Consider the following 13,660-nt stretch of genomic DNA (forward strand, 5'->3'; position numbering starts at 1 on the left):
TCTAACTCAGCCTCCTACGGGGGGGTCACAGATCTCCCCATAGTGTCTGAGCCGGCAGAGTGCAGGTGCAGCCTTGAAGCCTCAGTAGTTAGAAAAACATTCCACTGTCTTATCAGCCTAGCAGAGCACACTGTTGCTAGCTACAAGAAAGCTTACTGAAGGAAAAAAAAAAAACAGTAAAAAGAAAAATTGGCTTCATCCTGGCTCAAACCAGGACAAGGGGTATGGGTGTAATGAGACAAAAATGCTTCTTTGCCTGAAGTCAGTATTATTCACTGGGGTTCACGGGCTGCTCAGTGGATTCCTCACTGGTGTATAAATCACCTGTGACACTTGCATGTTCCTCAACAGGTTCATTTGTGAAGTCAGAACTCTGGCAGCCATTCACAAAGTGAGCTCTCCTCCCTGCCTGCCCCATCTTTGTTGCCTTCTGCTCCAAAATTGTCTGCCTTGCCAGCTCTGCACATGCTCTCCCAGGGGGGAGGCTACTCCCTCTGTGATGGTGACAGAAGCTGGTGGCTCATGGCAGTGCTTCCTGGCTCTCCTTGTCTTGAAAACTAAATTTTCAGTGATGCTGTTTTGTCCACATTTCCCACTCTCCCTGGGCTACTGGTCTGATCCCTCGGCAATCTGGAAACTGGTTAGCTATGTGTTTTCATGCAGTGCAGCTTTGGAGAAGCTGCTGAGAAAATCAGGCAGCAAAGGAGGTGTCCAGTGCCTCTAAGCTAGCATGAGATCTTACCATGAGGCCTTTTTCACCATCTTTGCTGACTGAGACATAGTTATAAAATGTCAGATTTGACAGTTTGTTCTCTCTATCTCCCCCGCATTTTTCCTGCATGATGGTGCTGTGGAGAGAGGCAAAGGGGACAGCTGGCTTGGATCATCCTCACAAAAAAATATTGCTTCTCAGAACATTTTGTTGTCATTGAAGAACATAAACATTTGTGCTTCCTTTTCTAGGCAAGCAGTGTACGACAACAGAAGGGTGCTGTGGTTGGAGCCTCTAGCCCACATAAGGTCTGATGGCAGCTTTGGGCTGTTTCTCTGTTGTAACTGGCACAGTAGTTTTGCAGAGGTGGCTCCAGGTGGTCATCTTTACAAGACACAGATGGGTGAAAAGGCTTACCTGAGGCCCCCCCAACCATCAGGGGTCAAACTGGGAGCAGCAGTCCGTTGTTTGTGGAGTGGTATATTGAAGCAGCACAGCTTCTTCCCAGGTTGGGAAAAGGAAACAGTTTACTATTGCTCTGTCTCTGTCCGTCCGGAGCTGTAGGTAGGTGATATTTCTGGAAGTGAGGAGGAAGTGATGGCAGGGCTTGCAGGTTTTTTTTGTTACAAGAATAAAGGCTAGGCAGTCCAGCTGAGGTCACCTTCTCAGGCTGGAGGAGACCTGAGTTTGGACTGGAGAAGGTTAATGCTCCGATTTCCCTCTGTCTCTTTTGGGATGCATCCAGAGGAGGAAGAGCATGGAGTCAGCCTCAAGGTCTCTGCTGCCTTCAGAGAACTGATGCTGAAGGGGTATTGGGCACCAGGTTTGGCATACGGGTAAATCAGGAAGCCTTTTGTTCCTGCTGCTCTCCAGGAGTGCAGGTGGTGTGTTACGAATATGTTTCCTTCCTTGATGTCTGATCCAGCTCTGCATTCACTGGGAGTCAGTCATTGGGGTGGGTCACTAATTTGTAAATGGGGTTTGTAGGTGTTATTGTCAGATCAGCTACTGAACTGCTGCGTTTTCTGTGCCTCAAGCCACGTCTGATGCCTTGGCCTTTTACTAGGGCAAATTGGAGTGGGTGGCAGCATTTATCCTCAGTTCCAACTTACTTTTCTCTTACAGTCACTGTTATAAATCCCAGCAGCTCTCTGGAAATCAAACCACTTTGTTTCTGCTTCAGCCTGCAGAACCATCAGGCAGGAGGACATGGGCAGCTCATCTGCGGCAGGAACGCTGCCTTGTTTTTGGAAAAGCTGTTTGTCTTTCTTGTACCACCATGGTGACAAAGTCATAGAATCATGGAAATGCTTTGTGTTGAAAGGGACCTCAAAGATCATCTAGTTCCAACCCCCTCTGTATGGGCAGGGACACCTCTCACTAGACCAGGTTGCTCCAAGTCCTTGGGAAGGGCTCTGGTATGTACGTAGAAGGCTGTGGACCATTGTCCTGCTCCTGCAGCTCTCCAGGTAGTTGAGTAAACGAGGTGTGTCTGCTTCAGAGGCAATAAACCTCCCTTGTGCTGCAGACGCAACCTGGCTGGGTTGGTGTTTGCACAACTACTGTACAAAGGCAGTTTCTAACAGCAGCTTTGCTTCCCTCACGTATCTGACTGACGTGGAGTGCTTAAGTTCCATTAATAATGCTCCTGCCTTCTGTTGAAAGGCTGTCCCTACTTAACCCGTACCTGGTATAAATGGTGGTTCTGAAAAGGAGTGAGTTTGATGTGCAACCTCATGGATTAAACAGGAGGAGGTCTGTGGGGAGGGAGAAAAGAGACATATCTTCCAGTTTGACATGTTTACAGCCTGGAGAGCTTGGAAGGAGTATCTTGAAATAACAGGCAGTAAAAGATTAATGTACTTGCTTCTGAGAAGGCTGATGAAAGGGAAAAAGAGGGAGAAGTTACAAAATACTTGTTTGTTGTGTGAGGAGCCACAGAGAAAACCACAGCTGGCAGTGGTGGGAGGCACTGGTGACAGGCAGTGCTGGGGCCAGCACAGCAATCTCCTTCCACTTCATTTTTTCTGTCTACTCAAAGATATGATCTGCTCTGTCCTGACCTCAGTAGACAGCCTGAGTCTGAAACCTGGAAAGGTGTTCAAGGAGATAAAATTTCTCCAACTAGAATAAGCCTTCCAAGCACTTATCCCTCAGTTTAGGAAAAAAATAGGTGTATGGGAGATGAGAATTGAAAATGTTGCTATTGCAGTTAATGAAATAAAGGTTAGTCATTACAGCCGTGCAATTGCTCAGTACAAGTTGTGCTAGACTGTGTAATGAGTTAATGACCTAAGTGCTGGAGTGTCTTTACAGTTGCTAAATAAGCTGCCTTTCAGTTTCCTTTGTGGAGCTTTTCCTTACGGGCTCTGCTACCAGTGCTAAGATAACCACTCTGCTGTGTGCATTGCTGAAGTAATATCGGTGATTGAAAAAAGGCTTTTGCAACTCTGTATCAAGAAGTTTGCTGATGTTTGTTTGATTTTTTTCATTGATTGCTGAAGCCCTGGGGATGACCTACACTGTGGGACTGGTTGCCCTTCTTTAGGCAGCATTGGAAACCTCCTGCATTTGTGCTTCATCTCTGCACCACTAGGCATGTATAGAATCATAGAATGGTTAGAGTTGGAAGAGACCTTCAAGATCATCCAGTTCCAACCCCCCTGCATGGGCAGGGACACCTCCCACCAGACCAGGTTGCTCCAAGCCCCATCCAACCTGCCCTTGAACACTTCCAGGGATGGGGCAGCCACAACCTCCGTGGGCAACCTGGGCCAGGGTCTCACTACCCTCACACTGAAGAATTTCCTCCTGATCTCTTATCTAAATCTCTCTGCTTTCAGTTTAAAAACATTACTCCTTGTCCTCTCACTCCCTGCCCTTGTCCCAAGCTCCTCCCCAGCTTTCCTGGAGCCCCTTCAGGCACTGGAAGGTGCTCTAAGGTCTCCCTGGAGTCTTGTCTGAACAACCCCAGCTCCCTCATTCTGTGTGCATAAGAGAGGTGCTCCAGCCCTTGGATCATTTTCATGGCCTGTTCCGGACACACCCCTCCTCAGATACATACATACACCTCTGCACCTTCAGATTCCTGAGGTGCAAAGGCCAGAAAGTTCAGTCTCAAACATCTGTCCTGGCCATCCTCATCACAAAGGCAGGAGCATTCCCAGCACTACAAACCTGTCTTCTGGTGGGACTGGCGTGTAAATGTCTGAGAGCCTGGATCCTGATTTAAAAGCTTCAACCAATATCTCCTCTGTCTTTAATAAAAAGTGTTTCAACAGCTGATTAGTGTCGCTGTTAAAAATAGACATTTTATTTCTGTTCTGATTTTTTCCAGCTTCTGCTCTTGGTTGCTCAATCTTTTTTTTTTTGTCTCTGCTTAGATTGAATTAATCCTTTGGTGTCAAGTGTTCTGTGTTTGTAAACATTTTCAGGCTGTGATGACAAACCTGCATTATAAACACATGTGCATGTAGTGCCCCTTCATGTGTTGATAGTATCTTGAATAGTTGCAGTTAAAACAACAATGAAACTGTGGTGTGTTTATTTCTTGTGCTTCCATTTCGTCTTTCAACTGAATTGTTTTTGTCTGAGTTCCTTTGAAACACACAATGTTGTTGTTTAGGCTTCTGATTAAAGATGATGCTTAAATCCTATCAATTAAAAACCCAGAAGGAATAAAGTGATTCTGGTAAATTTTAGTTGGCTTATACTGGAGCTGCTTGATCTGGGAGGTCAGCAGGGAATTTGTTTGTGTTGATGATGCATTTCTCATCCTCCACATTGGCTGTTACACTTGTTAATGACTGTCAGTTGTTAAAGACTGTCAGTTTCACATTGTAGAAGGACTGAAAAATCCAGACAAATGTTATGGTTAGAAAAGAAAAAATAATTCCTTGTGCAGGAGTCTCAGAATAGCAAGTGGAAGTGTAGCCACTGGCTGCCTCTTCTGAAGGTGTAGTTCCTCTTGACCCATTTTAGCTGTCAACAGCTGTTTCTAGAAAGAATTTCTGTACCAAAAGAGTGGTTGGACACTGCAACAGGCTGCCCAGGGAGGTGGTGGACTCACGTCCCTGGAAGTGTTTAAAAGAAATATAGATGTAGTGCTTAGGGACATGATTTAAGCACTGAATGGGTAAATCAGGTTGTGGTAGGGGGATTTAGGTTATGGTTGGGCTTGGTACATCTTCAAAGTTCCTTCCAACCAGGATGATTCTATGATTCTAGAGCAGTATGTGGGTCAGGGTAATTCATGGTGGTATGTTGAAAGAGTCAGTGCTGAGGTCCCTATGTCTGCTAGCAGTGCATATCCCTGGAGGCTTCAGGTTGGACTTGCTGTGCTCCAGCCCCATGAATGCCCCTTGGGGGCTGGGATGGGTTTTGGCTCTCCTGGGATGCATCTTCTAGTTTAGTTTCATGCATGAGGAATGAAACTGCTTGGTTGCTCCACTATCACTGCACCACATGAATGGAAGCTTGGGAGGTGGAGATGTTGAGGTCCCTCCAAAGCAAACTCCTGTTCCCTGGCTAAACTGCTGCTGTAAGAGGACTCAGAGAAAAGTCTGGTGATTGTTTCAGATTAGTCTGCAAGCTTCCTTTCAGCTTGTCCATCCTAGGATAGGAATGCTAAAGATCAGCAGGTTGGATTACTCCCCCTCTCAATCACCTGAAAGACTGCAGACAGCACACCTAAGTAATGAAATGGGGTGAGACAAGTCCTACCTGGAATGACCATGGCTGTGGTTTGTGGTGTGCCAGGAGCTCACAGCTATGGCTCTTGGTTATATGACAACCTGCTTTGTGAGACCAGTCTGAAGGGAGAGGAAGGCTGCTTTTTTTAGACCATCCTCTCCTGGTGGAAAAAACAAACGAAAAAACCCCAACTAACCACCAGACAAGCCTTGAAGCACGCAAGCCTTGTTTTCAGTACCTGCCCAAGTCTTTGTGTCATCACAGCTGGGACAGCACTACCAGACAAGTATTTGGGTGAGCTAAGAATAGCAGATTTCCTTGAGAAATGGTTTTGTTTATTTTGGTTTTTGTATTTTTAAATTGTTGGAGCCTTGGTGACCTTTTTCTTACATGTCCTAGAAGAATAGCCTGATCAGAGAGTATTGTTGTAATAAGGAGGGCAGTTGTGAACTGCCTTAATTCTCTGGCTTCTTCCTTGTGACCTGCAAGCTTTTAGTAGCAAAATGAGGAAAAAAAATCATGAAGTGGAGGTACCCCTGAACTTTGCTGCTATTGCTGCTGGACTGAAGGTAGAGAAGGCTAATGGGACATCTGCACTTGTACTGTTCCTAGGTTGCTGTTCTCTGTGGGTCCATTGTAACTTCAGTAAGGAGAAGGCACTCTGCTAAAGGGAGTATATAAAGAATGGATCTTTATTAAAAGGATGAAGCACAAGTTTCTGTTCAAAATTATTTCTAAGTTATTGCTAGGATAGCTCTGGTGTGAAGGCCTGTGGAAAGCTGGGAAGGCCTCTGTGCAGATGAAAGGAGTTGCTGGATGTTCCGTCCCTGGAAGTGTTGAAGGGCAGGGTGGATGGGACTTGGAGCAACCTGGTCTGGTGGGAGGTGTCCCTGCCCATGCAGGGGGGTTGGAACTGGATGATCTTGAAGGTCCCTTCCGACCCAAACTAGTCTGTGGTTCTATGAGTTCCCTGGAAGCAGTCAGTGGGCTGGGTGCACAGTTTAAGATCAGCAGAGATGGGATGGGGAGTTTGTAGGATTGAAGGGTTGGAGGATACAAAAGGATGGAAGGGTACAAATACCAGGAATGGAAACCCATGATTCTGGGTTGGTAGAATGATGCCTATCTTAGAAAATATTTTTTTTGCAAAGATTTGCCTGCTAGGAAACAGCAGTTGAGCTCAGGGTTTGTTTTTATTGGAGGGAGGGTATGTTTAAGGATTTTTTTAAGGTATTTTTTGAATGAAGGAAACTGACAGTAGTGGGAAGGAAAGAAGGGAGGGTAGTGGCACCTAGGGAGGCAAGGACAGCAGCTTTGAAGACTGTGGAAAGGGAGCAGGTCTGGAAGAAGAAGTGAATAAGATATCATGAGTGAGACATTTCAATGCACAAGAGGTAGGAGGATTAAAGCTATTTTTCTAAGACAGAAGGAAGATATGAATTTATATTTTTGTTTTAAATGTTTTCCTGTGGATGGCTGGTGCCTGTCAGCCAACTCACAGGAAAGCTATAAGCAAGACAAAGCAGGGGGAATTTTACTGTTTGTCAAGCTGTGATTTAGATGGACACAAAGTAAAATTACAGCCTTGGAGAGATTCACAGTGCCACAACTCCCACACTTCTTACCCTGTGATTTAAAAAAAAAAAAAAAAAAAAGGAAAAAAAGGAAAAAAGAAACAACCCTTTTTGGCAATGAAGGAAAAGTCAAAAGCCAAACTGTCTTTGTGTCAGAAGACCTCGTAATACGCACTTGCTCAAGCCCTGGCTGGTGGCTTGGCAAGTACTGAAGGTAGAGCATTGCACATAATTGACTGTGTTTTCTGTGCTTGTCTTACTTATGAGCCTAACAGAGTGTATAATTGATACTGAAATAATGTCTAGTGGGGGTTCATATATTTATATTGTCTGTTCACTTCACAATGGAGTGTGTATCCTCATTGGAAAGCCTGAGCTCTTGCTAAATTTTAATTGCCTTTGCCTGCCAATCACACAGTAAAGGTTGTGGGCTAATTAAGGGTGGTTTCTAAATCAGGATTCTGTACACACAAAAGACCCTGTTATTTTCTCATCTGTCTAGACAGGTCACCTAATCCAGCATTAAAATGCCGAAAACAGGAGGGGAAAACATTTTCTTGAAACCTTCATGTGAAGGATTTCCATGGGTTTGCCAAAGCCAGGATTAGGGAAGCTGCACTTAAAGAACTGAGCTGAACTGGTTTGATTTCCATGGGATGTAGATAGCAGGAAAGGTGTTAGTTTACCGTGGCAATTAAAATGCACGGATCCAAGTGTTATCTGGAGACTGGATGGGAAGTGGAGAGTGTTGTAGAATGTCTGTGGGTTGTAGTAAATCCTGAAGACATGTCTAGTATGAGTTATTTCAGCTAGGATTTTGTAATAGGTCATGAATGAGTAAGGATGAGCCAGATTAAAATTTATTTCCTTAAAGAAGAGAAAACTAGGATCATCTATGAAGGCCCTTAGCACAGAGGAGGACATGAACATGAAAGGATTGTTTGATGTTTCTAATAACATTGTTTTGGGGGATGTTCCCCAGTTTTCAGTGGATAGTGGTTTTGAAACTACCAAAGGACATTAATATTTGCATAAGGTTAGTAGACCATTGAGGAGTGGTCTTGTGTTTCATATCAGCTTCTGACTGGTGAGGGTTTAACCTACACATGATGGGCCAGTTCCCAGCTAAGTCCCAAGGAAGGCCCTCTGTGCCTGGAGTGTCATGTCCCTGTTTATTTTAAGCCATTCTGAAAATCCACCCCTAGAGTGGATTAAGATAGAAAAGAACAAAACACTCCTGCCCCGGGTGAGGAAAGTCCACAGGAGGAATGAATTAGCATCAAAGCCAGGAAGAGACAAGTCCTGAAGTGTCTGCAACTGAAAACTTGACCCATCTCACCAGCAGCTGTAGGGAAGGAGCTCTGCATCCTCTACCCCCTTGCCTTCTCCAGGTTTTTACTGTGTCCTGTGGAAGAAATTGTTCACTGTTGCTTCTTCAAACTTTTGTACTGCTTTTGAATCCAACTTGCTCAAAAGGAAGTCCAGTGCCTGGTTTTGGCTGCTCACAGCTTTTCCACTTGTCAAATGACCATGAATCATGACTCTAGAAAGCATCAGATGCTTGACTGTGCTTGACTTCAGCTTGGAAATAACTCTGTGAACACCAGTGCCTGGCTCCTTCTGACAGATATCTGCTAGCTCAGATCTGTTGGTCAGGAGATGAAAACAGGGAGATGATTGATGTAATTGCAGGTAGAAGTTCTTAGCAGGGCTGGACCCAGGGCTGGCTCAATGTCATCAGTTTGTTGCTCCGTGGCAGTTGGGACAAAGCTGTACTGGCAGGAACAGAGTTTGTGACAGACACTGTGTACCTCTCACTTGCAGATGAGCCCAAATAGGGTGGATTGAGCTGAATTCCACTGCTTAGATCACTACTGGCTGCAGGTTGGTGTCACCTCTGTTACAGAGTGCCAGTGTTGCTTTGTACCTTGTTAATACATATGGTCGTACACTGCAATAGTCTAGCAGTGTCTTCAGTGCAAAGGTTTGACTCTTCTGAGAGAAACAAGAGTCTTTGACACTGGCCAAGTGTTGGGAATGTTGGGGAAGAGCTCAGAAGGAGTATCCAGCAGCTTGCTAACGGGTAGGGGCATCAGTACCAGTTCCTTGGATTTCTACCAAAGCATTGGGTGGGACAATAGGCAGGGAATCGTGTGGGCTTTATCCAATTCACTGAACACCAGCTGATCCAAGGGCTGATGAATCCTGGGTTGTGTGTTCATTCTTTGCAAGTCAGGACTGCTGTCTTCTTGGGCCTGATGGAGCATGGGTCTCTGTACCCTGCTCCTTTATGCTTTTGAGTGCAGGTGTGAACCTGTCCAGAACCAGATGACTAGACACTGACGTGTGTGTATAGGGACGTGCTACTTTGGTCGTCCCTCATTAAAGTTTAACCTTAACCTCAGGCTGTGGACTCAGGCTGTGTACTAAAATGTGATGATAGGACCTGAGAGCTAAGGGTAAACACAGTTAAAAAGATGGAGTTTGAAAAATACTGCTCAGAGGAGCCGTTGGGTGCCTTGGGTAGGTGGAGGTAGAACTGGACTAGTTAGGACTGGTCTGGGCTTGGATTTCTCTTCATCAAAGACTGAGGCTGGTCCTGATGTGGCAAGGACAGTGTTGGCTGTTTCATGTGGCTCTGCATTTTTCAGCTGGCCCTTCTTGACTTTCATCAGTTGAAACATTTTTCTGTCTGTACCATTTCTGTAATGATTGGTTTGATACCTGATCTCCATGCTTGGAGCTAAATCCTCTTTATCTAGCCCTGTAGTTGTATGATCTGAACCTTGTGCTTTGTGGTTGCCACAGGAGCAAAGTGAAGCTTCATCACTGTGTTGTGGACTTGGTTGGCACTGGGCATGTGGTTTTATTTTTCTTGGTTTTTGTTTTTTTTTTTGTTGGTGAAGTCTTTACCACAAAATTGCCCCTTTTGGAGGTTAAATAAAGAGATGGGAGTTTGTAAATCGTCGGACTCCTGGAAATAGTCTACATGGTACAAGAGGGTGGAGATTTTTGGATTCGTTTCCAGTACTCTTGCTCCAGGCCAGAAAGCTGTTGCATCCCAATTTGACCTCAGTTATCCTTCCCATGCATCTCATTTTGAAAGGCTGGGTCTCTGTACACGTTTTCCTTCTTTTTCTGCTGAGCCTTTCAGTTGGTTTGTTTTTTTAGCCTCCCTTAGGATTTTTACCTCCAGAGGAATAAGCCGAGTCCCCCTGAAAGCGCTTTGTTTTCTTCTTCCTTAGGTTCCTTAGAAAGAGAGCTTGGACGGCATGCAAAGTTGTGAAATATCTGCAGACAGCACGGATGATCCTCTCAGTAGTGGCCTACGGAGAAAGCGACAGCCTCGAATAGTCATCGTCGGTGCTGGGCTCGCGGGCCTGTCGGCAGCCAAAGCGCTCTTGGAAAGCGGCTTCACGGATGTAACGATCCTCGAGGCGACCGACCGAATCGGAGGCCGCGTGCAAAGTGTGAAACTTGGTAAGGGCAGCATCCTGGGGAGGAAGATCAGGTTCTTTCTTTTTGTCCTGCTTAACGAGGCTTTGGGTTGTCGTTAGGTTCGTTTGGCCTTGGAAACGGGCTCTTTCGGTCAAGGTGTAGGTGGGAAAGGTTACTTGAGGTGTGGTGGTGTTGGGAGTATTGAGCCTTGGGCTCTTTTTGGGGTGGGTGGGTGAGTCTGAGCTATCTTGTCATGGGGTAATGGATGAAAACTTGAAGAGGAGAGATTTAGGTTAGACATTGGGAGGGAATTCTTCACTATGAGGGTGGTGAGACCCTGGCCCAGGTTGCCCAGAGAAGCTGTGGCTGCCCCATCCCTGGCAGTGTTGAAGGGCAGGTTGGATGGGGCTTGGAGCAACTTGGGCTGGTGGGAGGTGTCCCTGCTCATGCAGGGGGGTTGGGACTGGATGATCTTGAAGGTCCCTTCCAACCCAAACGATTCTGTGATTCTATGATTTTCCAAGGGAGGGCAGCTCCAAAACCATGTTTCTGTAAAATAAAGACCTTGGTGATTGTTTTCATTCATACGGGAAGAGTTTTGTGTAAAAGGTCTGTGGGAAGTGTTCTGTGGTTAAATAGCTGTATTGAGGCAGTTTCCACCAACGTTCTCAAGCTCAACTCTAGTCTAGGAACAGTCAGTAAAACTCCTGGCTAGTGAAGGGCTGTTTCTCAGTGATCTACATGGCTTGCAAAGGGGCAAGCTCCAAGCTATTCTGTTTCACAAATAGCCCCATTCATTTCCCTAGAACTAATTGACTGTGTAGGGCACTACCCACTGTGAATCAGGCTGCTGGAAAAACCTCTTCAGTGTATCCATTCATCCTGATCTGCAGCTTTCCCACCTCTGTGGCTTCCTTTCTCAGTGTGTAATAAAGATGCAGATGCTGTATATTTTAATCCTGTGTCCATTGGCAGGACTTGTAGAATCTCTTAATGCAAAACTACTGGAACAAACGTTGCCCTTTGCAGCACAGTAATCAGCAAAACTTTCCCTGGTATCTAGAAGGGCATTGCCTGTTCCTTCTCTGCAGGAGGCAAAAAGCTCTTCACGTTTAATTAATTGCCCTCCTGATTTCAATGAACTAGCTCTGTTTCTGATCCCACTCTCTATTTATTAACTTTGGCCTCTTGCTGCCCTCCTTTCTTTTTATTTGCCAGGTGCTTACCTCACTTACTGTATTTTACTCGATAAACTCACTGCAGTAAATAAACAGCAGTGTCCTATGAACTTCCAGAAGGGAAATGAATGAAAAGGACAAATTGAAACTCCAGGGTTTGACTTAGGGCACTTTACATTCTGCTGAGGCTTGGCATGGAGGTTAGAATGGGAAACGTGTCCTTTACTCACAATACACTGTATTAAAAATATCCTGGGTCATGTCTGTGAAAAGAGGGAAGTGTTGAAGACATGAAATCTTCAGGAAGCAATGCATCATTTTGTCAGTGCACCTGTGGAAGAGTTTTGTTCTACTAGTATAGAGACCAATTCTCTCACTTTTGGACACCTTTACTGGTTACTCATCTCTTTGCTGGGAAGGTACCTCCTGTTCCTTGCCATGTCTTAACTAATGAGACAAGAGCAGGCTTTTTGCTCTGCTGGAGATCTTGCAGTGTAGGTGCCACTTGTTTGCAGAGTAGAAGACCGAAATCCAAAGTCTTGATCTTTTGATGCCTTTCTTAAAAAAAAGTCTGTCCTTTCTTAACTTCTTCAAACTATCAAAGTTATACAGCATGGTGAGGGACTGCAGTTCTCTCCCAAGGTGGGTCCACATTTTGGCCCCTTTGTGCACTTTGCAGATTCACTTGCCCTTTTGCCCAAGCAATTTTGGAGCCCTGTTGGGGTGTGAAATGTTCAGAAGCAGCCTGTGCTTGGAACCTCCTTATTCCCTGGTATGAGGGCAGAAGGCCAGCATGGTCCTGGGCTGTGTTTCCTTCTTCTGTACTGCCTGGAGCAGCAAGGTTACACCTGGGGCATGGAAGACCTGCTCATGTCTCAGAACTGGCTAAAGCTCACAAACGAAACTTACAGAAGTGGTTCTTCTGAGTCTTCAACATACGACTGCTTTGATCTGCTTGTCTAAATGGCATTTAAATGTTGAGCTTCTCTGACCTCTCCCTCATCTGCACGCTTGACTACAAGTTCAGTCTTCAGCAGATCTATGGTGGCACCCTCACAGGTCATATCCTGATACTTCCACTCTCACTGAGCCATGCAGTGCCTTGCAGGGGACACTGTTTTCTCTCAGCTGCACAGAAAATATATTGCTGTTCAGCACAGGGAAATAATTTGGATTTTCAGAGGTTTGCTTGATCATCTCTAGCCCAGGGGAGGCAGAGGCTTTGTGTTGTTTGTGCATTTTAAGTGTGTTTCTTGTATGTGTTCTAGAACATCTGTAGCCACTGCAGATCCATCACGACAGGATGCCCAAGAAGTAGGCAGGGCTGCAAGGGGAAATGGGGAAGTTCCTGTGCGTATTCAGAAGGCTTGATATGGAATCTCTGCATTCCTTTGGAAAATTGCTGGTATGGAATTGTTGTCTGTGGGCCTGTTTTGACTGCTGCTTGTGTCTCAGTACTTAGGGCCACAGAATAGGAAACAGATTTTTTTTTTTTTTTTCTATTTTTGATGTATTGAATTATTTACTTCAAGGCGATTAGTGTTGGAATGAAAATCTTTAAGGCCCTGAAGGTAAATTAGCTACTTCTGTTTTAAGAGCTGTTATTTAATGTTACAGTTTAAAATAATGTATCATATCACTTACACTAGGTAACAACATATTTGCTTGGGAGTGATGAGAATGAGTTTCTAAGTATTACAGGCAAGAAAGCCTATTTTGAATTTATTGGTATTTACAGGATCACAGAATCACAGAATGGTGGGGGTTGGAAGGGACCTCTGGGGATCATCTAGTCCAAACCCCCTGCTAGAGCAGCATCCCGTAGAGCAGATCCCACAGGAACACATCCAGGCAGGTTGGGAATGTCTCCAGGGATGGAGACTCCACAACCTTCCTGGGCAGCCTGTTCCAGGGCTCTGTTACTCTCAGAGTAAAGAAGGAATTTCTTATATTCAGGTTAAACCTCCTGTGCTCCAGTTTGTGCTCATTGCCCCTTTGATTACATTCCACACAGCTACCAAAACAGGAGAACTTGGAGCGTATCTTAATTGTTACTGAGCACCTGT

The 13,660-nt window shown here is 45.2% G+C and overlaps 1 protein-coding gene across 4 annotated transcripts in view; it reads left to right on the forward strand.

The window, feature by feature from the left end:
• The first annotated feature begins 10,223 nt into the window (after positions 1 to 10,223).
• SMOX (spermine oxidase) overlaps positions 10,224 to 13,660 on the forward strand; it is a 28,824-nt gene continuing 25,387 nt past the window's right edge. For 3 of the 4 annotated variants that reach the window (XM_009994708.1, XM_009994709.1, XM_009994710.1), the window contains exon 1: positions 10,224 to 10,458. In XM_009994708.1, coding sequence (XP_009993010.1) covers positions 10,251 to 10,458 — 208 coding nt within the window. In that variant the 5' untranslated portion in view covers positions 10,224 to 10,250. The remainder of the gene's footprint in view (positions 10,459 to 13,660) is intronic. The other variant, XM_009994711.1, reaches the window with a different exon arrangement.

This window comes from Chaetura pelagica, unplaced genomic scaffold (assembly GCF_000747805.2).
Source record: "Chaetura pelagica isolate M959 unplaced genomic scaffold, ChaPel_1.0 scaffold133, whole genome shotgun sequence".
NCBI classification, from domain to species: Eukaryota; Metazoa; Chordata; class Aves; order Apodiformes; family Apodidae; genus Chaetura; species Chaetura pelagica.